This window comes from Gopherus evgoodei, chromosome 4 (assembly GCF_007399415.2).
Source record: "Gopherus evgoodei ecotype Sinaloan lineage chromosome 4, rGopEvg1_v1.p, whole genome shotgun sequence".
Classification (NCBI taxonomy): Eukaryota; Metazoa; Chordata; order Testudines; family Testudinidae; genus Gopherus; species Gopherus evgoodei.
Genome location: NC_044325.1, coordinates 120,030,250 through 120,053,729, shown reverse-complemented (window position 1 = coordinate 120,053,729; position 23,480 = coordinate 120,030,250). Strand labels below are relative to the sequence as shown.

Sequence of the window (23,480 nt, the reverse complement as noted above, 5' to 3'; positions counted from 1 at the left end):
ATATGTCTCAATCATCACCCGAATGGATCAGCTCTAGCCATAAAGGCCCACTCCAGTCAATGGTGCAGCTCCCACTGACTTTGAATCAGGTTCTAACGCAGGTATTCAGTCTTCTCCACTTCCACTCAATCCATGGCCTTTCTGCTGATTCTGTCAACAAGGCTAATGACCGTGCCGATGCGGACACATGCCCAACAGGAACTGTGCTGAACCCACCTAGCCGTTTCACAGAGAACACACTAACCAGCACTAAATACACTGCTGGCACTTCACAAATATAAACAGAATGGTAGCAATTGGCCATGAGTTCTAGTCTTGGATTGTATTTGAACCGCCGATCTAGATGTGAACCACTAAATATTCCATTACCAGCCCTCTGAACTATTCAGACTGTTAATTATGTCTTCTCTCTTTTCGGAAGTACCCAAATGATAAAATGGCATGAAATAACTCAGTTCTGAGAGCAGGCTGTAGCTTTTAAAAGTGCATAATGTGCAACTAAACAGACCACAGTGGTGACATGCTAGGAGACTACCACAGTCACGGACAATTCACAGAAGGGAGGGCTTGCTAGCCATTTTATGAGGAGCTTGCTTTTATGTGTTTCATTTGTTAGCAGGACAGAGATCTCATCAACACAAGGACACTCAATACCCACATGGGCTTGGTCCATGACTGGATACCATTACAATATGCTGCCATATGAGAATCCCATTCACTCACTCCCTGGGCTCACAGGGCTTGGAAGTGGCATGCTGAGACTAGGGAAGTATGCTGCGCAGGTCCCCTGTGGTCAGGCTGCTGATCTGTGTTGATGAGCCATAACTAGAGCCTCAACCAGCCCTCCATGGCCAGGAAGAAGGAGGACACAGTGCCACTAAGTGGGAATCAGGCAAAAATGGGGAAATCCTGAAAGGCTTCCTGCTCACCAAAAAGTAATAAGAATATTTCTCTCTTCCACAGAGCTTAGATCTCACACCTCTTTGCCCAGGATGAGGAATGGGTGTTCTTAGCCCCCCTTTCCAAATGTGGAAACATACTCAGGAGAGGGGAAATGACAGTCCCAACGTCACACAGCACAGTCAAGGATAGAACCCCGGGCTCTCAGACCACTGCCCTGTCCCCTGAACCCCACTGTCTCCTTATTCCCACAGGAGGAAAGAAATCAGGCTCTAATCATGAATATATTCTCGCATGAGAAATCTAAGGAACACTGTGAAAATAGCTCGTGTCAGGGTCTCAGTGTTTGAAAGGCGGAAATGGATTCATTAATACTAAGTGCTCTTTTGGCATACAAAGCACAGAAGTCATAAGGGACAACACTATGGAAAGGGCAGCTTTTTTCTTTTAGATCTGTAGTAAACAGATTACACAGAGTTTTCCACAGTGCATTACTTTTAACCCTTCACTGCCTTGGAATGATCTGCAACTGCTGAGCAAAGGGAAACCTCCAGCCCCTCTGAATCCTATACATTCCACTTGAATGACCTTCAGCATAAATCCAAAGTCATCACCAGGTTTCACTTTTATGGATGTAGGATACTTACAGCTGAAATGCAGGATTAGAAGCAAGAGGAAAACCAAGGACAGGGTGAGCCCGTTACTCAATGTGGGGGGGAAACAATAACGGAAAATGTGGCAATGGCAGAAATGTTAAATAACCTTTTTTGGGTTGGTTTTCACCAGAAAGGTTAGTAGCAATTGGACATCAAACATAGTGAATGCCAGTGAAAATGAGGTAGGATCAGAGGCTCAAACATGGAAAGAACACGTTAAAATTTACTTAGACAAGTTAGATGTCTTCAAGTCACCAGGACCTGATGAAATATATCTTAGAATACTCAAGGAGCTGACCGAGGAAATATCTGAGCCATAAGCTACGATCTTCGAAAAGTCATGGAAGATAGGAGAGATTCCAGAGAACTGGAAAAGAACAAATATAGTGCCCATCTATAAAAAGAGAAATACGGACAACCCAGGGAATTACAGACCAGTCAACTTAATCTCAGTACCCGGAAAGATAATGGAGCAAATAATTAAGCAATCAGTTTGCAAACATCTAGAAGATAATAAGGTGATAAGAAACAGTCAGCACAGATGTATCAAGAACAAATTATGTCAAAACAACCTAGCAGCTTTCTTTGACAGGGTAACAAGCCTTGTGGATGAGGGGAAGCAGTAGATGTGGTATATCTTGACTTTAATAAGGTTTTTGATACTGTCTCACATGATCTCAAACAATCTAGGGAAATACAATCTAGAAGGAACTACTAAAAAGTGACTGCATAATTGGTTGGAAAAACTTTCCCAGAGAGTAGTTGTTAGTGGTTCACAGTCAAGCTGGAAGGGCACATCAAGTGGGGTCAGTTCTAGGGCCAGTTCTCTTCAATATCATCATCAATGATTTAGAAAATGGCATAGAGACTACACTTACAAATTTGCAGATGACATCAATCTGGGAAGGATTGCAAGTGCTTTGGAGGATAGGATTTAAATTCACAATGATTTGGACAAATTGGAGAAATGGTCTGAAGTACAGAGGATGAAATTCAATAACGACAAATGCCAAGTACTCCAATTCGGAAGCAACAATCAGTTGCACGCATACAAAACGGGAAATGACAGCCTAGGGAGGAGTACTACAGAAAGGGATCTGGGAATCATAGCTGATCACAAGCTAAACATGAGTCAACAGAGTAAAACTGTTGCAAAAAAAGCAAACATAATTCTGGGATGTATTAGCAGGAGTGTTGGAAGCAAGACACAAGAAGAAATTCTTCCGCTATACTCTGTGTTGACTGGACCTCAGCTGGAGTATTGTCTCCAGTTCTGGGTGCCACATTTCAGAAAAGATGTGGACAAATTGGAGAAGGTCCAGAGAAAAGCCACAAAAATGATGAAAAGTCTAGAAAACATGACCTATGAGGGAAAGTTGAAAAAAGTGGGTTTGTTTACTCTGGAAAAGAGAAGCCTGAGAGGGGACATGATAACAATTTTCAAGTACATAAAAGGTTGTTACAAGGGGGAGGGGGAAACATCGTTCTCCTTAACATCTGAGGATAGCACAAGAAGCAATGGCTTAAACTGCAGCAAGGGCAGTTTAGGTTGGAAATTAGGAAAGTCTTCCTGTCAGGGTGGATACACACTGGAATAACTTGCCAAGGGAGGCTGTGGAATCTCCATCTTTGAAGATTTTTAAGAGCAGGTTAGACAAACATCTGTCAGGGATGGTCTAGATAATACTCAGTCCTTTCAGGAGTGCAGGGGACTGGACTAGATGAACTCCTGAGGTCCCTTCCAGTCCTATGATTCTATGATTATTCAAAGTATCACTTTAAATTCCTGCACTACAATTTATTTGTAATAAATTTTGGATTTGTTTCCTACATTTGATGTCAACAAAATGAGGGGTCTGATTGCTATATGATAGGTTACAGTTGCCCAAAGTGAATGCATTGAAAAGTAGGAAGAAGTCATAACAGTGCTGTGAGAGTGACATTTTGGTGCATATTTACATCAACCCAGAACATTGTCCGCAATATAAATATTATCTAGAAAATAAGTCTGTTGACAGTGGAATGGGATACATACGAATGCCTGGTCAATATCCTTCCTGATATCTGCCACTATCTGGGCATTATCACCCCGTGCCAAGACCGCATCCAGGGAATGATGCTGGATGGTCTCCAGCAGACGAGCAGGGTGACCAAGACGCAGTATCTTCTCCTTGTAGCCAGCCAGTCTTTCCACTAGATTATCCACCGCAATGTTTGAGGGAGCACAACACAGGACCTTGGAGACAAAACGAAGTGCTAATTAACTGCAAACACTGAACTGCTGAGGATTGCAAAGCCTCTGATTAAGAGCATTTAAAGTAATGATAATCTCACCAGTGCACAGATGAGGGAAGAGGTGATTTTCTGAATGCAGCTAAGAGGAAAGGCAACAGTTTAAATCTCTTTAGCTTCAAACTACTGCTGGAAATATGCATGTACACAACACAAAACAATGCAAGATTTTAAACAATTACCTACAGTCCATGTCTTCAGACTTCATTTAGGCCCTGTGTACACTTGGGATTTGCCCCAGTTCCAGCCATCCACATTTGCAACCGACAGTATAGGCAGATGAAGCTGCTACTTGCACCAGTAGAAGAACTTTTCTTGGTTTCAGCCAATGGCTAGAATTGGGGAAATCTCTGGTGTCGATAAGGCCCTTGATTCCAAAGTACAGACACTCTGTATGCTCAAACAACGCAAATGACAACATGTAAATGCACATACTATAGCTACAGCACTACCATTAGAATCATGGACTGGTTGGCTCAAACAGATAGGGCCCTTCTCTCTCAGGTGTCAAAGCCTGGGCTCTCTGAAGACAATTAGTGCCTGCTCAGTATGCTGCTCCCCCTTTCCCCCTTCCCTGGGTGCCATGCAAGTGACTTAACATTCTCAAGAGAACCCCATAGTAGGACGAGAGCTGGCTTCCTAGCCCCTGACAGACGTGTATTGTTGCCAAAAATCACCATTTCATAAAGATTCAGAACTAGAATGTTTTATAAAACTTACAGCAGTGTATATTTAGTGAGCAAATATGGAAAGCCACCCCCTTTCACACAGCCCACAAATGTGACATTTCACCAGCTGGAGGGGAAGGGTGGTCCTGTGGTTAGACACTGAACTGGGAATCAAAAGATGTGGGGTAAATTCCCACCTCTGCCACCGATGTCCTGTGTGATGTTGGGGAAGTCTCTTAATCTCGCTGTACCTCACGTCTCCATGTGCAAAACAAGGAAAACAATACTTCCCTACTTCATGTGAGTGGGCGAGAATAAACTACACTGACTGCAGTCACTGGGGCAGAGACTTTCTTAGACTACGTGCACGTACAGCACCAAGCACAATGGGGCCCCAGACTTAGTTGGGAACTCTGGGTACAATTGCAAGATAAAGAATACAAATCCAGTCATTGCTAGAGTGCACATCATCGTAGTGTCCAGGTAACTTAAGCCACTGCTTCCAAGTGGACCTGGTACATGGGGTAAAATGTGTCAGGTGCTGCCCAATGCATCAGAGATATCACTCAAAAGCACTGGAGCCTAGGTGCTGGAACTAGGGCTGCTGCCGCACCTCCTGCCTTGCAGTGGTTTCCATTATATACAAGGTTTACAGTTTGGTTCAATGGCTCTCAGCACCCCCACTATAAAAATTGCTCCAGGACCCCTACACGGGTGCATACACACACACTTTTTTCTTATTAATATCAACTCCCCCGACTAATGCCGCTGGTATGTGAGTCAACATTGAAGCTGCAGTGGAATGCAGCAGGGATGGGCAGCAATAAAGAATTCCACAGCTCAATGTGTCTGATTAGTTAGCAAAATAAGCATATCCCTAGCGACTCTGGTATCTCGCACTCACTTTCAGGCCTTGCTGCACAGCTTGAAGTATTAGCTCGACCACAGTAGTGGTTTTGCCAGTGCCTGGTGGTCCATGGATGATGGCAAGTTCTTTCTGTGCCAGCGAGAAGGAAACAGCCTCCCTCTGGGAGACATCCAGTGATTCATTATAGAATTTTAAAGGCTCTGTGGAAACAACAAGAGGATCATTCAGATGTCAGCTACACATTGGGCATTTGCAAAAGAGCGAATACACAAGTACAAATAAAGGATGTTCTTGGTAGCTGGCGTGAATCAGGCAGACAATGAGAATAACATTTCCAGTGAGAGAGGCAAGCTGTTTAACACCCTGGGGACTAACACTTGAAACTTGGATTTCTTTCAAAAATGATAGATTACATGCATTTTCTTGATCATCCTTGCTTTGTTATCTTGGGCATGCTTCAGAGGGAATGTGTATTATTTTTCCAGATAGCTTGTTATCAAAACACTGCTGCACTGGATAGCATTTAAAGGAGCAGTCTACTTACAGGAAAACCAAAGGGTTTTTGTTGTTGTTAAAGGGACCAGAAATGTTTTGATAACATTAAAAATTCAGTGAGAGAAAATTCACGATTTTGTTTGTAATTTAATCACTCCTCTGTTGTTTATTGAATCCATACATAAAAGCATTGTGTTAGCAACCAGGAGAAGCAGAAAAATTATACTGGCTGTAAACAAAAGTAAAACAGGCCAGCCTAGTTTCACTGCACAACCCCAAGCAAACAGCATAAATGGTGAAAAAGAAAATTCGATTTTCAAATCTCTTTCAGTCCTAATTATCTAAGATGTTACTAGCAACACAGGAAAAGGAAAACTAATACATGAGTTTCGTCTTTCCTGTGCTCTTAATTTCAAAATATGGGATTCTTCTCTTATTTCTACAAGCAGTTTATTTCTCTTTATACCTCTCAGATTTCTCTGAGTTGGAACCAAAGTTATTCTCATCCCACATAATCCTGCTGCTAATCTCCCTTGTTATTACTGCAAATTAATTATCACCGAAAAGCTAACTCATGAGACTGAAGTTTACACACACAAAAATGATGTGTGAAAACCCACACAAGGCAGGTTCCTGGCACCATCCTTTGCCTCGTGTCATTCATTAATTTAACTTAGGGCCTGATCCAAAGCCCAGTGAAGTCAGTGAGAGACTTTCTATTGAAAGTGACTTTCCATCTTCAATGAACTTTAGATCAGGCCCTGGCATATTGGCAGGTTGAATTATGGTCTTCCCTTTGTACACCCTTTGCCACCTCACAGTTCCCATCTAGGGTGCCCACCTTTAAAACTCCTGAGGACAGGTTAATAACACAGGGGGCTCAAAAGGCTTCAAGGGGTAGGGGAAGAAAATGGTTTATTTTCCATGGGTCTTATTCTGCTTTTTTTGAGGGTAGAGCCTGTTACAGTAACTATCAGAAGAACATCAGGTCTCTGTGGGATAGGGAAAAATCAGCTCCCAAATGAAGGCATTTCCCACAAAGAGGAACAGTTGGTAAGTAGGAGTCACTGCTTTTTTTTTTTTTAGTTTGGCAAACAGGAACAGGCGTTCTCAATTGCATGCTGGCAAAAGATGCACTATGGAGCAGGCACATCAGGAGGAGAAACAGTGCCAACTTCTTCCCCCCTGCCAGTGTGCTTACTTAGAGGGGCCATCGCGCACAAGGACAAGGTGGTCCAGTCCCCAAGCTCATTCAGTCCTCAGCCTCACTCTACGACCACTAAAAAGGAGTAAATGTTGAGAATATTTTGTGTGCATTGAGACTACTAGTTGATTTCACTATGGCCACCAAGCAGCCATCAGTCACTGGCATGGAGTGGAGGAACCGCACATTAAGCCAGGACAGAAGGGGGTTCTGGCGTTCCATGGTCTCAGCTGAAGATAGAACTTGAGGTCTGGACTACTCCAAAACACCTGCCAGAAGTGTCAAGCCTAGAGGGGAACATTCTCCAGCTAGACAAAAGATCCAGGAGGGGCAAGGAGAGAGACCAGAGGAAGCAGAGGGAGGAGCCCTTTTGTAGATCCAGAAGGATCTTTGTTCTCAAAGGCTAGAAAACAACAGGCTGCCCAGAAGACAGAGGGGAGGAACAGTGGTGGACCCACCCTGAGTGGCAGGGAGTTCAGGCTACAGACTGCTCATCCAGCCGGCAAGTGGAAGAAGGAGGACTGTTCCCCTGCGAGTCAAGTTTGGAAACCTCAGCAGGTCTCTCTGAGGTTAACCAGTCTGGGAAATGGAAACCTCAGCAGGTCTCTCTGAGGTTAACCAGTCTGGGAAATGGAATGGAGGGGGTGGTGGGTTTTGTCTCTCTAGAACAGACCCCAGTTCATTCCCAGCATAGGCCTGGACTTTTTGTTGATTCTTCAGATTAATCAAACTAATAAAGAATTTTTCATCTCTAACCCCACTCGGAAGGAAGATCTTCCTTTCTAGTTCCTGCCATGGCCAGCTGGTCTTCTCCTGACACAACATTTACCTGTGCTGACCAAGTTGCTGCTTTCCGGCTGCTGCTATGGCCTCTTTGTTTGTCTTATTTCTCTTCCCCATACATCATTTAGGCTCAGAATATCTGCTGTGAAATGCACAGAGCTCAGCTGATCTGCTTCAATATATGAGCAGACTGTTGTTCTTAAGAGCAGCTCAGAATTATTTTTTTTAATTAAGAATTTCCAGGTGTCAGAGCAATGAGGAAGCAGTTTGCAGGGAGAGTTATACAAGGAGCCTATGAAGTGGGATGGTATCCCTCTAGCAGGTGATTACCCAGATCCCTTCGAAATTTAAGGGCCAGATTGCAAACCCCTTACAGGTTAATAAGTGACGAAGTCTTCCCACTGTCATCAATGGAAGTACTCCTGTACCTGCTCACCAATGTAAGGAATTCAATTTTCAATATGTGGAGGCCTCTCAAATCTGAGGGGTTCATTGACATATATTCATAGCTGTAGTGACATTAAAGAGACTCACACACACGTACTGGTAGAAGAACAGATCCCATTCAGCTTCTCAATTATAACCTGACAGCACCTAAATGACTTTAAAAAAGGGGTCATGAGGGCTTTAATTCGGAACAAGATGCTCTCCTCTCTGTTCCTAATTAGACAGGGCATGTCACAACTGGACACATACAAAAATGGGAGGGGTTCTTGCATGGGGCAGCAGCTTCCTACTTCAAAGTGTGCTTTGCAATCCTCCCTGACTCCTTCACAGATGCTACAGATTAGCAGTGCGGTGACTATGTAAATCCAGCGTGCACTATAAAGAGAGCTGGCATATTTGGGGTTCATCAAGTGAAAGAGTGCAACAACAGTCTGATGTAAATGGAGAACTACCCCACAAGAACATTAGAAAAAGTTCTGCAGTAAATCTTCAGCGGTTCTGTCGCACTTTTGCTGATGGCTCAGCTTCTGCCCTTAATCACCACTACCTTTTAAAATAAAAGTTCTTTAAACCATGTACTCAATAAAACTCAATTGGGATTTCAGCAGCACCTTTTTCTTCCCAAAGCAATGAGCTGAATGTGGGTAGCAAAACAATCGCACAACCAAATGCAGCAGCCACTCTGTCCTCAGTATTGGCTCACAATCAGACCAGGTCAGCAAAACAGATTCTTTTGTGACACGCCTTTGATCAAGACAGCATCAGGATCCTGGGTGACCCACCTACTCTTTCCACTTTCTCCTGGACAGCCTCAAGAGAAAAGCAACAGATTCTGCTACTCTCTGCTGTGCAACTGCATAGTTAGGCCTGTAACATCACAAAAGAAGTTTGAATGCTTCAAGGATGTGAATCCCTATTCTAGGTGACTGCCCTAGCTGCCTACAACTAATAGCACAATGCTGACCTCTGGTGGATAATAGAGTAATTTATAGCCTTGCACATTAAAGACCTCCAAAACCCTGTTAGTTTCAGCACATACACACAGGATGCAATCACTCCAAACACGCTGAAATGCAGCCACCTCTAGGGCGTAATTGAGCAGCTATTTAACTGCTGGAATTAAGTGTGGGATATATTTAGAAAGCTCTGAACAGTTTGGGCCACAGCTGCACAAGGGATGGCACACAGCAGTCGTGATCATGCTGTTTTAAAAGGGAGAGAGATCCTAGCAGGGCATTCTCCATGAGGAGACTCTGAAGCTTGCTGCCTATATGGTTTGAGAAGACCAGGACTTCTCAGAGTTCAGAGCCTGCTATTACGAATATCTATTCTCACAGGCTTCCCTGGAAGCAGCAGAATTAGGGATTTGCTGTAACTGTTCTGAGGAAGGGTCAGTCTTTGCAATAGACTTATTTCATCTGGGCATATTATGTCCAAAAGCTGCTTGTTGTATTACCCTAGATTACTGCATGAAGCATTATATTTGTAGCTTCTCTGAAAGATCTTGTGTTTGTGTTAAAGATATTTATTCTTAGTTGCAGTTTCAATCATTTTACAGTGCTGTAGGCTTGGACAGGCACTATTAGAACTAAAAATTAAATCAATAAATAACACTCAGTGGTTTAGGATGGGAAGTGGATATTGCTGTATCCAGCTGTAACTGCAGTTTGTTTTAGAGATGAATGTAATTAGTCACACTGGGATTTCCCACAGACATAGGGTCTATCATGCCTAGGGCCCTACTAAATTCATGGTCCATTTTGGTTACTATCACAGTCATAGGATGTGAAAAAGCTTAATTTTCATGATTTTAGCTATTTAAATCTGAAATTTCATGGTGTTGTAATTGTAGGGGTCCTGACCCAAAAAGAAGTTGTGGGGGAGTCGCAAGGTTATTCCGGGGGAGGTAGGGGGGGTTACAGTACTGCTACCATTACTTCTGTGCAGCTGCTGGTGGCGGCGTTGTCTTCAGAGCTAGGCAGCTGGAGAGCAGCGGCTGCTGGCCAGGTGCTGAGCTCTGATGGCAGAGTGGGCAGGGAGCTGGGCCCTCAGTCAGCAGCTGCTACTCTCTGGCTGCCCAGCTCTGAAAGCAGCAGTATGGAAGTAAGAGTGGCAATATCATACCATGCCATCCTTACTTCTGTGCTGCTGCTGGCGGGGCGCTGCTTTCAGAACTGGGCAGCTGGAGAGCGGTGGCTGCTGGCCGGCAGCCCAGCTCTGAAGGCAGAGCCGCTGCAAGCAGCAGTGCAGAAGTCAGAGTGGCATGGTAGGGTATTGCGACCCTGACTTCTGTGCTGCTGCTGACGGGGTGCTGCCTTCAGAGCTGGGTGCCTGGCCAACAGCCGCTATTATCTGGCCACTCAGCTCTGAAGGCAGCACAGAAGTAAGGCTGGCAATACTGTGACCCCTCTAAAATAAAGGAATTGCAGGGGAGTCGCAAGGTTGTGTCAGGCCCCCCAATTTGAGAAACACTAGTCTCCCCCGTGAATCTGTACAGTATAGGGCAAAAGCACACACAAAAAAACGGATTTCACAGCGGGAGACCAGATTTCATGCTCTGTGATGCGTTTTTCATGGCCACGAATTTGGTACGGCCCTGTGACAGGGTGCTGAGCAAGGACTGCTTAATCAGCCCCCTGCCACGCCCACTCCAATTAAGGGAAGTAGATTGAAGTTGATTGAATAGGCCTGTGCCTGCCTGGCAACTAACAACAGCTGCCAGCCTAATTAGCCGGGCGATAAAAGGGCTGGGAAGTGGCAGGGGGCGGGGGAAGAGTGGCTCTAGTCTGCTGCTTGTAAAAGCCTGGCTGAAACAAACCTATACATAGATAGTAATGTTGTGTTGGGAAAGAGCTATAAATACAGTGCACTGGTGATTGCATCGGCCTGACAGACCCTGACTGGTTTGCGAGGGCAGCAGGGGCAGAATCAAGAGGGGCCTAGCTGCGCCTTGCTAAGGCCCTAATCATGCCTATGCTTCAGAAAAGTGCTATGGGATCTTAAAACAACCTCAAATCATCAGAATTTCAGCTTTTCCATCTTTTGAGGGAGGCAACACCTCCTATAGCCCAGTGTTCCTTAACACCTTGCTGGTGCATGCAAAGAAGCACCTTCTGAATCACCAACATCACTTCCTTCAGCACAGAATTGTTCCTCAGAGCCCTCCCCTCCCAATATTGACCGGGTCTGGCCCTGCTCAGCTTGCGCGCTTTAAAAAGATCACAACCAGAAGTGGCAGAAATGCCTTCCCAGCATCGAACAGCAATAGCAGTAAGACAGCAGAGGTAGAAATGCAAGTTATATGACCGCTGATGCAAGCCTAGTGTGTCTAAAGTCCAAGGGAGAGGCCCAAAGAAACTCAAAAATGAAAGGAAGTTAGAACTAGGCCTCAGTACCTGGAATTCTGGTGGGAGACATCCCTGCGCCTTGTTGCTACTGAACTGGAGTTCATTCCATTACTGGTGGCTGGGATTTTCTAGCGACACAGGGACTGAGAGAAGGGCAGCGCAAAGATTACTGTCAACAACTCTGTACATCACTATGAGTCTGGGTGGAATTGCTTAAAATTGCTATTACTGTATTATAATCATTTTGTGCCAAGTGATTGTTTCTTTACGCGGTGCAACATCACAAACTGTGGCTGGATGCTGACTGTTGTTAATTCCTTCAAGGCCATGTCTACGCTAGCTTCTTCTTCTTTGGCTATCTATCCCTCAATACAAGGAGGATGTATGCCAAGGGGGTTCATTGGTGAGTTTTTAAGTGGCTGAGGAGCCCAATTCTTGCCATGCAGATTGTCCCACAGATGTGACAGGTGTAATACCCAAGAAGGGGACAAATCGTTGTGCAGGAACTACAGAGGTTTTGCTCTCCTCTCCATCACAGGAAAGATTCTTGCCCAGATCCTACTAAACCACCTCCTCCCTCTTGCCAAGGAGCTCCTTCTTGAATCACAGTGTGGCCATCCCGAGGCATAACCGACATGATCTTCATGGCAGGGCAGATTCAGGAGAAGTGCAGAGAGCAAAACCAGGAACTGTTCATGGCATTCATCGACCTAACCAAGGCCCTTGACTCTATCAATCGTGATACCCTATGGAAGGTGCTGTGTAGGTTTGGCTGTCCACAGAAATGCATTTCCATCATCAGACTACTCCATGATGGGATGACTGCCACCGTTTTGTGCAATGGCTCAGAGACCGAAACATTCACCATTCACACTGATGTCAAGCAGGGATGTGTCATTGCTCACCACTCTTCTCCATTTAACTTGCCGTGATTCTGATTCTCATTCGTGACCACCTTCCTGATGGAATTGGGATTGAGTATCTTATGGATGGCCGACTCCTCAATCTTCGACGTCCGCAAACAAAATCTAAGATCATGAGAATTGGCATTACTGTGTATGCAGATGACTGTGTCATTCTTGCACACACAGATGCTGACCTGCAAAGCACCTAAATCTTTTTGCATATGCCTATCAGAGCCTAGGTCTCTCTTTCAACACTGGGAAAATCAAAATACTCTACCAGCCCTCACCTGCACAAACTACTCTTCGTACTCCACAAATCACCATCACCAGAGAACCCCTAGAAAATGTGGACCATTTTCTGTACCTTAGCAACCACCTCTCCCAAACAGCCAGCACTGACACAGAAATTGAAGACAGGATCCGCTGTGCCAGCACATCTTTTGGAAGACTTCTCAAATGAGTCTTCAATGATAGGGATCTACAAAGAGGTACCAAGATCTTGGTTTACAAGGCAATTGACATCCCCACCTTCTCTATGGGTGTGAGACCTTGGTAATCTACAGACAACATCTCAAGCGGCTGGAGTGGTTCCAGCAGCGCTGCCTCAGGAGGATTCTCAGGATCAGCTGGGAAGACCGACGCACTAACATCAGCGTTCTCTCTGCAGCCAACATCAGCAGTATAGAAGTGCAGGTCATGAAATACCAACTCTGCTGGGCTGGCCACTGGGTATGTATGCCTGACACTTGCCTCCCGAAGCAAGTACTCTTCTCTCAGTTAAGTCAGGGAAGAAGGGCTCACGGAGGGAAATGGAAACATTTCAAAGACGTACTGAAAGTACATCTTAAAAAGGGAGGCATCAACCCAACAAACTGGGAGGACATGGCGTGGAACAAAACACAGCGTCACCCCACCATACACCAAGCCACAGCTCACTTTGAGGAGAACAGATATGCTCATAAGACACAGATGTGACAAAGGAGGAAAGAAAGGGCACAACACTCCAGCCAACAACTATGATTACGACCGTCTTTACTAGCACTTATATCAGCAAAACTTTTGTCACTCAGGGATGTGAAAAACACACACCCCTGAGTGAGATAAGTTTTGCTGGCATAAGTGTTTGTGTGCACAGTGCTACATCAGCGGAGGCATTTGTTGAGCTGGCTTTATTATGTCAACAGGAGAACTCTCTCCTGTTGGCATAACATGGCTACACGAGTGCTCTTAAAACGGCACAGCTATATCGGTACAGCTGTGCCACTGTTAAGCTTGTAAGTGTGGACATTGCCCAGGCTACAATTCGCTTTGTTGGATTCACTGTCCATCTAATCAGCTGGGAAATGAATTAACCAGGCCTAGCCTGTGTATGACACATGCAGCCACTTATATAGATCCTTAAGCCACAGTATTTGGTAGTTTACACATTGGTTCTCAAAATAACAAAAGCTGTTAAGACCACATTGTAAATCACAGTACATTTCATTAGAAGATAACTTAAACCCACTGACTAGTTTGAGTAGCACAAAAGAGTGTCTAAGCTATTACAATTCTATTTCTTTGTGCTCTGATAGAATTTCCAAAGAAAACCAGCCTCATTAATCTTTTGCAAAATGAAAGATTTCTTCTTCAGGCCAAGAGGCTATATGCCAGGAATCAGTCCAGTAAAGAAATCTGCAAGGAAAGCACACAATAGCTTGAGGACTCTGCCTAGCTGCTGACATACCTACAGCAACAAGATATTACTGTCTGACTCTGTCTCTTCATATTGCTAGTGAACATCATTTGACATTCACACTGAGCTGCTGCATCATGTATATTTTTAGGTTATTATACAGCTTAAACTTTATACTTCCCATCCCCACTTACAGCTCTATCACTAATGAAACCCTGCTCCATGGGTTTGTTACTTATCGTCTCGGTCCTTAGGATCTCCTGTCCTCTGACCTCCTTGCAGCTCAATTCTTCCCCATTCTGTCTATTCAAAGTTCTGTAGTCAAAAATCATGTTCCTCTCCTGCCATTCTGACCACATCTCCTCTCTTCTTGAATCCTTTCCTCGGAATCCATTCTTCATCCTCAATATTAAGTACAAGTTATTCTTCCCATTTGCAAAACTCTCCCCTGCCTACATTTTTTCTTACACCTCTCTCGCTCCCTACGCTCCACCCACACTTCTGTCATGCACTTGACATCTACTCCCAAGTTGGACCAAAATTTCAACCTCAGCATATGAAGCATCTTTGATGCATCTATCCCTGCAGTAATTGCATCTTCTGATTCACAAAAGATGTACTCTTGGTCTTTAAAGGAGATGCTCTGCTACGTCAGAAAAGATGCATGAAATGGTTTAACATTTTTCCAGTCATGTGTCAGAAAGCACAACTGTGAGACATAATTCTCTCTCTATATATTTCCTTGCTGTTTGTAGAATCTTATCCCCATCTAAGGCCTGGTCTACAGTACGCGTTTATACCGAATTTAGCAGCGTTAAACTGATTTAACCCTGCACCCGTCCACACAACGAAGCCCTTTATATCAATATAAAGGGCTCTTAAAACCGATTTCTGTACTCCTCCCCAACGAGAGGAGTAGCGCTGAAATCGGTATTGCCATATCGGATTAGGGATAGTGTGGCTGCAGTTCGAAGGTATTGGCCTCCGGGAGCTATCCCACAGTGCACCGTTGTGACCGCTCTGGAAGGCCATCTGAACTCGGATGCACTGGCCAGGTAGACAGGAAAAGCCCCACGAACTTTTGAATTTCATTTCCAGTTTGGCCAGCATGGAGAGCTCATCAGCACAGGTAACAATGCAGTCTCCTGAGAATCGAAAAAGAGCTCCAGCATGGACCGCATGGGAGGTACCGGATCTGATCGCTGTATGGGGAGTGGATTCTGTGCTAACAGAACTCCGTTACAAAAGACGAAATGAAAAAATACTTGAAAAAATTTCCAAGGCCATGATGCAGAGAGGCCACACCAGGGACTCAGTACAGTGCCGTGTGAAAGTTAAGGAGCTCAGACAAGCCTACCAGAAAACCAAAGAAGCAAACAGAAGGTCCGGGGCAGGGCCAAAAACATGCCGCTTCTACGCTGAACTGCATGCAATTCTAGGAGGGTCCGTCACCAGCACCCCACCCCTGTCTGTGGATTCCGAGGTGGGGGTGGTAATCTCAGCCATGGCTGAGGATTCTGTGGATGGGGAAGATGAGGAAGAGGAAGAGGAGAATGAGCTTGCAGAGAGCACACACCACTCCGTTCTCCCCAACAGCCAGGAGCTTTTTCTCACCCTGACGGAATTACCCTCCCAGTCCTCCCAAGCCACTATCCCAGACAATGAAGCCATGGAAGGGACCTCTGGTGAGTGTACCTTTGTAAATATAAAAATGGTTTAAAAGTAAGCGTTTTTTAATTATTAATTTGCCCTGAGGACTTGGGATGCATTCGCGGCCAGTACAGTTATTGGAAAAGTCTGTTAACATGTCTCAGGATGGAGCGGAAATCCTCCAGGGACATCTCCATGAAGCTCTCCTGGAGGTACTCCAAAAGCCTTTGCAGAAGGTTTCTGGGCAGGGCAGCCTTATTCCGTCCTCCATGGTAGGACACTTGACCACACCATGCATTTAGCAAGTAATCTGGTATCATTGCATGACAAAGCCTAGCTGCGTATGGTCCCGGTGATTGCTGGCATTCAAGCAACATCCATTCTTTATCTCGTTGTGTTATCCTCAGGAGAGTGATATCGTTGACGGCAACCTGGTTGAAATTCAGGAACTTAATTAAGGGGATAGAGATGGCCATTCCTACTGAGCTGTTTGCCTGCGGCTTAAAAGAAATATTTCCCTGCAGGTAGCCAAGCAGGGGCAAGGGGCGGGGTGGGGGGGGGGGAGGTGATTGGCGCTGAGCTTTTTCACGTTTGGCTAGCAGGGATCTTCCCTACTACCAGCCACGTGGTGGGAGTAGGGGAGGGGGGGTGTTTAGCAGTGATCTTCCATGATACCAGCCACACGGTGGGGGGAGGGGTAAAGCAATCATCCCAGAGAATTGGATGGGGGGGTGGTTTCTGCTGTGGCACATTAACAGGAAAGAAGCAGCACTCAACGGGCTTTGCTTGCTATTTGGGAAAGGAGGGCACTGGATATACGAAGGCTGCAGAAGACAAAAGACAATGGCTTACCATGGTCACATGCAAGCTGAATTCTGCTGCCCGGACCTGCGTCTGTGAGATCTCTAACACCAGAGCCGCAGGCACTCCATATTAAGAGGCAAAATGCGACCTTGTAGTGAAATCACATGTGCTATGTAAGGTGAATAGTGTTGTTCACCATGAAAGAGTATAACAATTGTTCTGTTAAATATATCTTTTTAAATACTTCTCTCCCTTTTTTCTCTCCCTCATGCAGCTACAAATTTTTCAAGTCTCCCTACTCCGTCCCGAAGGCTATCTCAGATAAGGCGGCGAAAAAAAAAAGACGCAAGACGAAATGTTCTTGGAAATCATGGAAGTGACCCGCAATGGAAGAGCTCATCTGAATGAGTGGAAGGACGCGGTATCAAAGTACAGGAAAGATACCAGTGACTGTGAGGAGAGGAGGGATGAACGCGAGGAGAGGAGGGACGAACGCAAGGAGAGGTAGTGGCAGGAAGATCAGGGGAGGCATGATGCAACGCTTGGGCTGCTGCGTGATCAAACTGACATGCTCCGGCATATGGTGGAGCTTCAGGAATGGCAGCAGGATCTTAGAGTGCCGTTGCAGCCCCTGTATAACCACTCTCACCCAGGAGCAGCGCCAGGGTTTCTTACGCCCTAGGCGGACGGCCATTTCGCCGCCCCCCGGGGCCCCGGTGGACTTACCGCAGTAATGCTGGCGGACGGTCCGCTGCTGGAAAGGCTCCGGTGGAGCTGCCGCAGTGATGCCGGTGGGCGATCCGCTGGTCTAAAGGCTCCGGTGGACCTGCCGCAGGCATGGCTGCGGCAGGTCCACCGGAGCCTTTAGACCAGGGCACCATCCGCCGAAATGACTGCAGCAGCTCCACTGGAGCCTTTCCAGCAACGGACCATCCGCCGGCATTACTGCGGTAAGTCCACCGGACCCGCGTGCCGCCCCTCCCCCTCCCCCGGGCAAAATAGCGCCCTCCAAAAATTCTGGCACCCTAGGCCATTGCCTAGGTCACCTAAATGGTAGCGCCGGCCCTGCTCTCACCCCTCACCATGTTCCTTAATCTCCTCACCCATCAGACGAGTAAGAACACATGGGGGGAGGCTCTGTGCACCTGCCCACTCCACCCCAGTGGACAGCCCAACCAAAAGACTGTCATTATTATGAAATTTTTTTTAGTGGCCTTTTCCTTCCCTCCTATCCTTCTCCCAAACCCCACCCGGACTACCTTGTCAGTTCTCTCCCTCTTTTTATAATGAATTAATAAAGAATACATGATTTTAAAACGAGAGTGACTTTATTTCCTTAGAAAGCAAGCTGTGTTCGAAGGGGGGGGTGGCTTACAGGGAATGAGTCAATCAAGGGGTTGGGGGGTTATCAAGGAGAAACAAACACAACAGTCACACTGTACCCTGGCCAGTGATTAAACTGGTTTTCAAAGCTTTTCTAATGCGCACCGCTTCCTGGTGTGCTCTTCTAACCGGCCTGGTGTCTGGCTGCGTGTAATCAGCGGCCAGGTGTTTTGCCTCAGCCTCCCACCCTGCCATAAAGGTCTCCCCCTTACTCTCACAGAGATTGTGGAGCACACAGCAAGCAGCAATAACATTGGGGACATTGGTTTGGCTGAGGTCTGAGCAAGTCAGTAATGTGCACCAGCGCACCTTTAAACGGCCAAATGCACATTCTACCACCATTCTGCACTTGCTCAGCCTGTAGTTGAACAGCTCCTGACCACTGTCCAGGCTGCCTGTGTAGGGCTTCATGAGCCATGGCATCAAGGGGTAGGCTGGGTCTCCCAGGATAACTATAGGCATTTCAACATCCCCAACTGTTATTTTCTGGTCTGGGAAGTAATTCCCTTGCTGCAGCCGTTTAAACAGAGTAGTGTTCCTGAAGACGCGAGCGTCATGAACTCTTCCCAGCCATCCCACGTGGATGTTAGTGAAACGTCCCTTGTGATCCACCAGTGCTTGCAGCACCATTGAAAAGTACCCCTTGCAGTTTATGTACCGGGTGCCCTGGTGCTCTGATGCCAAGATAGGGATATGGGTTCCATCTATCGCCCCACCACAGTTAGGGAACCCCATTGCAGCAAAGCCATCCACTAGGACCTGCACGTTTCCCAGAGTCACAACCTTTCGTAGCAGCAGCTTAATGATTGCTTTGGCTACTTGCAGCACAGCAGCCCCCACAGTAGATTTGCCCACTCCAAATTGATTCCCGACTGACCAGTAGCTGTCTGGCGTTGCAAGCTTCCAAAGGGCTATCACCACTCGCTTCTCAACTGTGAGGGCTGCTCTCATCTTGGTATTCTGGCGTTTCAGGGCAGGGAAAAGCAAGTCACAAAGTTCCATGAAAGTGCCCTTATGCATACGAAAGTTTCGCAGCCACTGGGAATCGTCCCACACCTGCAACACTATGCGATCCCACCAGTCTGTGCTTGTTTCCCGGGCCCAAAATTGGCGATCCATGGCTAGAACCTGCCCCATTACCAGCAGGATCTCCAATGCATCGGGGTGCGCAGTTTGAGAGAATTCTGTGTCCATGTCCTCATCACTCTCGTCGCCTCGCTGCCGTAGCCGCCTCCTCTTCGCCTGGCTTTGCAGGTCCCAGTTCACCACAGACTGCACAAGAATGTGCGAGGTCTTTAAAAAAAGTCCATGATTGCTGTCTTGAGCTCAGCAGGGTCCATGCTTGCCGTGGTATGGCATCTGCACAGTTCATCCAGGAAAAAAGGCGCAAAACGGTTGTCTGATGCTGCTTTCACGGAGGGAGGGGTGAGGCTGTACCTAGAAGCACCAGGGACAATGTTTTTTGCCCCATCAGGCACTGGGATCTCAACCCAGAACTCTAATGGGTGGGGGAGACTGCGGGAACTATGGGATAACTATGGGTTAGCTACCCACAGTGCAACGCTCCGGAAATCGATACTAGCCTCGGTACATGGACGCACACTGCCGAATTAATGTGCTTAGTGTGGCCACGTGCACTCGACTTTATACAATCTGTTTTTAAAAACTGGTTTCTGTAAAAATCGGAATAATCCTGTAGTGTAGACATACTCTTAGATAAAAAGCATCACTTGGAAACTGCATGGGGCCTTGATGATCTAATGATCAGAGAAGACAGGACAGGAGTTTGGTCAGTGTTTATATCTAAGTTCTGAACCTTCTTTCCCCATGAAAAAGAGAGAGAATTCTAAGTATTGTATGCTGCACTTTACCTTCCAGCCTTGTTTTCTCTTTAGGCCTGATTCAAAGCCTACTGAAATTATGTGAGTCTTTCTGGTGATTGCAGTGAGCTCTGGATCAGACCACTTATTTGTTCATTTCCGCCTCACTGCCTCCTGTCATGCTTATTTCCTCCTCCACACTGATTTAAGTCTAGATGGCATGTTATCAAGCTCAGCCTCAGTTATGAGTATCATTTGCATAATCATCCCTGCTCTGTGCTGCTCCTACCCCTCTGTAAGGATGATGTCTAGTCTCCTTCCACAGATACTGACAAACAAGATTGGAAAAGATTTGTGTTTTTCCTGCTTAGGCCAAAACAAATGTTTTAAAACATATATTTGGCATTGATAGCAGAGCTCCACAGATCTAGCCAGTGAGGGTAACCCACAAAATAAAGACAGTGGCCGTGCAGCCCCACAGGGAGTCACTGCACAGGCTTCGGGCTCTCAGTATAAGGAAGTAGGATCCGAGATTCAGTAGGTGGCGCTCTTCACCAAGTTGCTCCTGAACCAATGCATCAAAACAGTATTAGAAGACAAGGCTGCTGAAGTCCCTTTCTTTTGGGTCATGTTAGAGTAGGAGTGGGCAAACTTTTTGACCCGAGGGCCACATCTGAGCGGGGAAATTGTATGCACAGCCATGAATGCAGGGCTGGGGCAGGTGGTTGGAGTGCAAGAGGGAGTGTTGGGTGTGGAAGGGGGTGCGGTGTGCAGGAAGGGGCTCAGGGCAAGGGGTTGGGGAGCAGCAGGGGTGCAGAGTGCAGCAAGGGGCTCAAGGCAGGGGGTTGAGGTGCAGGAGGGGTTGGGGGGGTACAGGCTCCGCCCCGGCACCACTTACCTCAAGCAACTCTGGGGTGGCAGTGGCGTGCAGCGGGGATAAGGCAGGCTCTCTGTCTACCCTGGCCCCGCACTGCTCCTGGAAGTAGCCAGCATGTCCAACAGTGGCTCCTTGGGGTGGGGTGGGGCAGGTGGCTCCGCCGCATGCTGCCCTCACCTGCGGGTACCATCCCCGAAGCTCCCATTGGCCGCGGCTCCCTATTCCCGGCCAATGGGAGTTGTGGGGGGCAGTGCCTGCAGGCAAGGGCAGTGCATGGAGCCCTCTGACCCTCCTCCGCCAGGGGCCACAAGGACATGCTTCCAGGAGCGGCACAGGGCCAGGGCAGGCAGGGACTATGCCTTAGCCTCATTGCGCCACAGGGGCTGGCAATCCCGTGGGCCAGACTGAAAGCCCTGTCGGGCTGGATCTGGCCCACGGACCATAGTTTGCCCTCCCCTGTGCTAGAGAGCCTAATGATTATGGGGCTGACCCAGCCAGGTGCTGGGCACCCTCAACTCATGGAGTCAATGGGAGCGAAGGATGCACTGCACCTTCCAGGCATAATATAAAGTAAGATCATTATTATTCAAAGCCAGGTCAGTGCAGCATCTCCCTCTTTAAGCAGAAAGTGTGTATACTGGAGATATAAATGGAAGACATGCTTTGCCCTTAACTGTGGTTTGGTTTTAGGGTGATATGCCACAGTTGTCATATTACAATTCTGCTGATTAATGCAGCTAAATTTGCATATTAATCAATATACTCAATGACTGGGAGTAAAAAAAAAAATCTGCAGTCTCTACAACACATCTGGGCAATTCATAGATTTTTTTTTTTTAATCAGATGAGGTCGTTATGCCAATATGCAGGAAATGCAAAGCTAATGACTAGGGCCCTACCAAATTCACAGCCATGAAAAGCACGTCACAGACTGTGAAATCTGGTCTCCCCCTGTGAAATCTGGTCTTTTGTGAGTTTTTATCCTATGCTGTATAGTTTGCACAGGAAAGACCAGTGTTTCTTAAATTGGGGGGCCTGACCCAGAAGGTAGTTGCAGGGGGGTTGCAAGGTTTTTTTGGGGGGTGTGTGGAAGTGGGCGGGTCATGGTATTGTCACCCTAACTTCTGCGCTGCCTTCAGAGCTGGGCAGTCAGAGACTGGCAGCTGTTGGCCGGGTGGCAGCTGCTAACTGAGGGCCCAGCTCTCCAGGCAGCAGCACAGAAGTAAGGGTGGCAATACCATACCTCGCCATCCTTACTTCTGTGCTGCTGCTGGCAGCGGCTCTGCCTTCAGAGTGGAGCTCCTGACCAGCAGCCGCCGCTCTCCAGCTGCCCAGCTCTGAAGGCAGCACCACTGCCAACAGCAGTGCAGAAGTAAAGGTAGCAATACCGTAACTCCTCCTTCAATAACCTTGAGACAAACACACACACACACACCGACAACTCCTTTTTTGGGGTCAGGACCCCTACAATTACACCACCATGAAATTTCAGATTTAAATAGCTAAAATCATGAAATTTATGATTTTTAAAATCCTATGACCGTGATAATAACCAAAATGGACCGTGAATTTAGTAGGGCCCTATTAATGACACATCCAAACAAGGATGAAATTAATGCACTTATTTAATATAAAAATCTGACACACATCAGAATCCCTGAATATCCAAAAGGCTAAGAGGGGAAGGCACTGGGGGATGGTTCAGTTTATGAACAGTGCTTGGAATATATAGATGCACGACTCCCATGAATGTTATTCTTCATTCCCAGTACATTACACCAAAAATCTACTCCAAGGCATAGTTAAAAAGTGTGAATGAGAGTCTGTGTGAAAGGGGGAAATGTGAGCTCATGCGTGAAGCTCATGTACAAAGAAGCTAAGTAATCAAGATGACAGAAAACATAGCTGCAGGCACAGAGCGCAAGGAAGTTGTGGCATGAAGGACAACAAATAGGATCTCCACCAGTATGTAGAAGGAGGGGTAATAGGGAAAGCATCATTCTCAATCAATGAGCTAAGGCAGGGATTGATTGGGCACTGCATAATGTATAATAGGTCATGAATGATGAGCTAGTGAATAGGATCCTGGACTGGGACTAAGGAGAAATTGATTCTATCCCTGGCTCAGCCTCAGACTTCCCATGTGACTTTGGGCAAGTTCTTAATGTGATCTGTGGGCAGAGGACTTCAGTCTCCAGAATGATCAACCCAACACCTTCCACCAACATTGTATCCATTTTCAGAAAGAGAAATAAGAATTCTTACTTGTTTCACCGGGAGCACTTGGATCAGAGGAAAAGAAGAGGACATCGATAAGATTGCATGCTGGACCAGAGCGATACTGATTTAGTGTGTTTAAAGCTCTGCCAAAGAAGAGAATATAAAAGTTGCAAATTTAAAGAGGACTCCTTCAGAAGCTCCTTATCATCCAGAAACCCTCGTGAGCAACAATAACATTCCCTCCCTCACAAGAGATCCTTAATGTCTAACCATCTAGACATGGATCCAAGCCACAAAGTTCAAATCTGAAGTGGGACTTTCCCAAGGGTGTTCGGGCCCGAGAGCTTAGTCTGGGCCCCTCTCCAATAACAATTGGTTCCTCGGTCTGGTTGTTAAGCTAGAAGCTATCCTTCTGGGCCTTTGCGCCTCCTCCAGCCACAGAGACCTGGCACGTGAATAAACTTTGCATTCTAAAAAGGGCAACTG

At 46.5% G+C, this 23,480-nt stretch overlaps 1 protein-coding gene across 2 annotated transcripts in view; it reads right to left on the bottom strand.

Annotated features, from left to right (window-relative positions):
* The window catches only part of IGHMBP2 (immunoglobulin mu DNA binding protein 2), a 94,867-nt gene that overhangs the window by 59,146 nt on the left and 12,241 nt on the right, over positions 1-23,480 (bottom strand). For both annotated transcript variants that reach the window (XM_030560742.1, XM_030560743.1), the window contains exons 4-6: positions 23,040-23,137; positions 5,421-5,584; positions 3,592-3,792 (exon numbers count right to left, since the gene is read on the bottom strand). In XM_030560742.1, the coding sequence (XP_030416602.1) occupies positions 3,592-3,792; positions 5,421-5,584; positions 23,040-23,137 (463 nt within the window). The remainder of the gene's footprint in view (positions 1-3,591; positions 3,793-5,420; positions 5,585-23,039; positions 23,138-23,480) is intronic.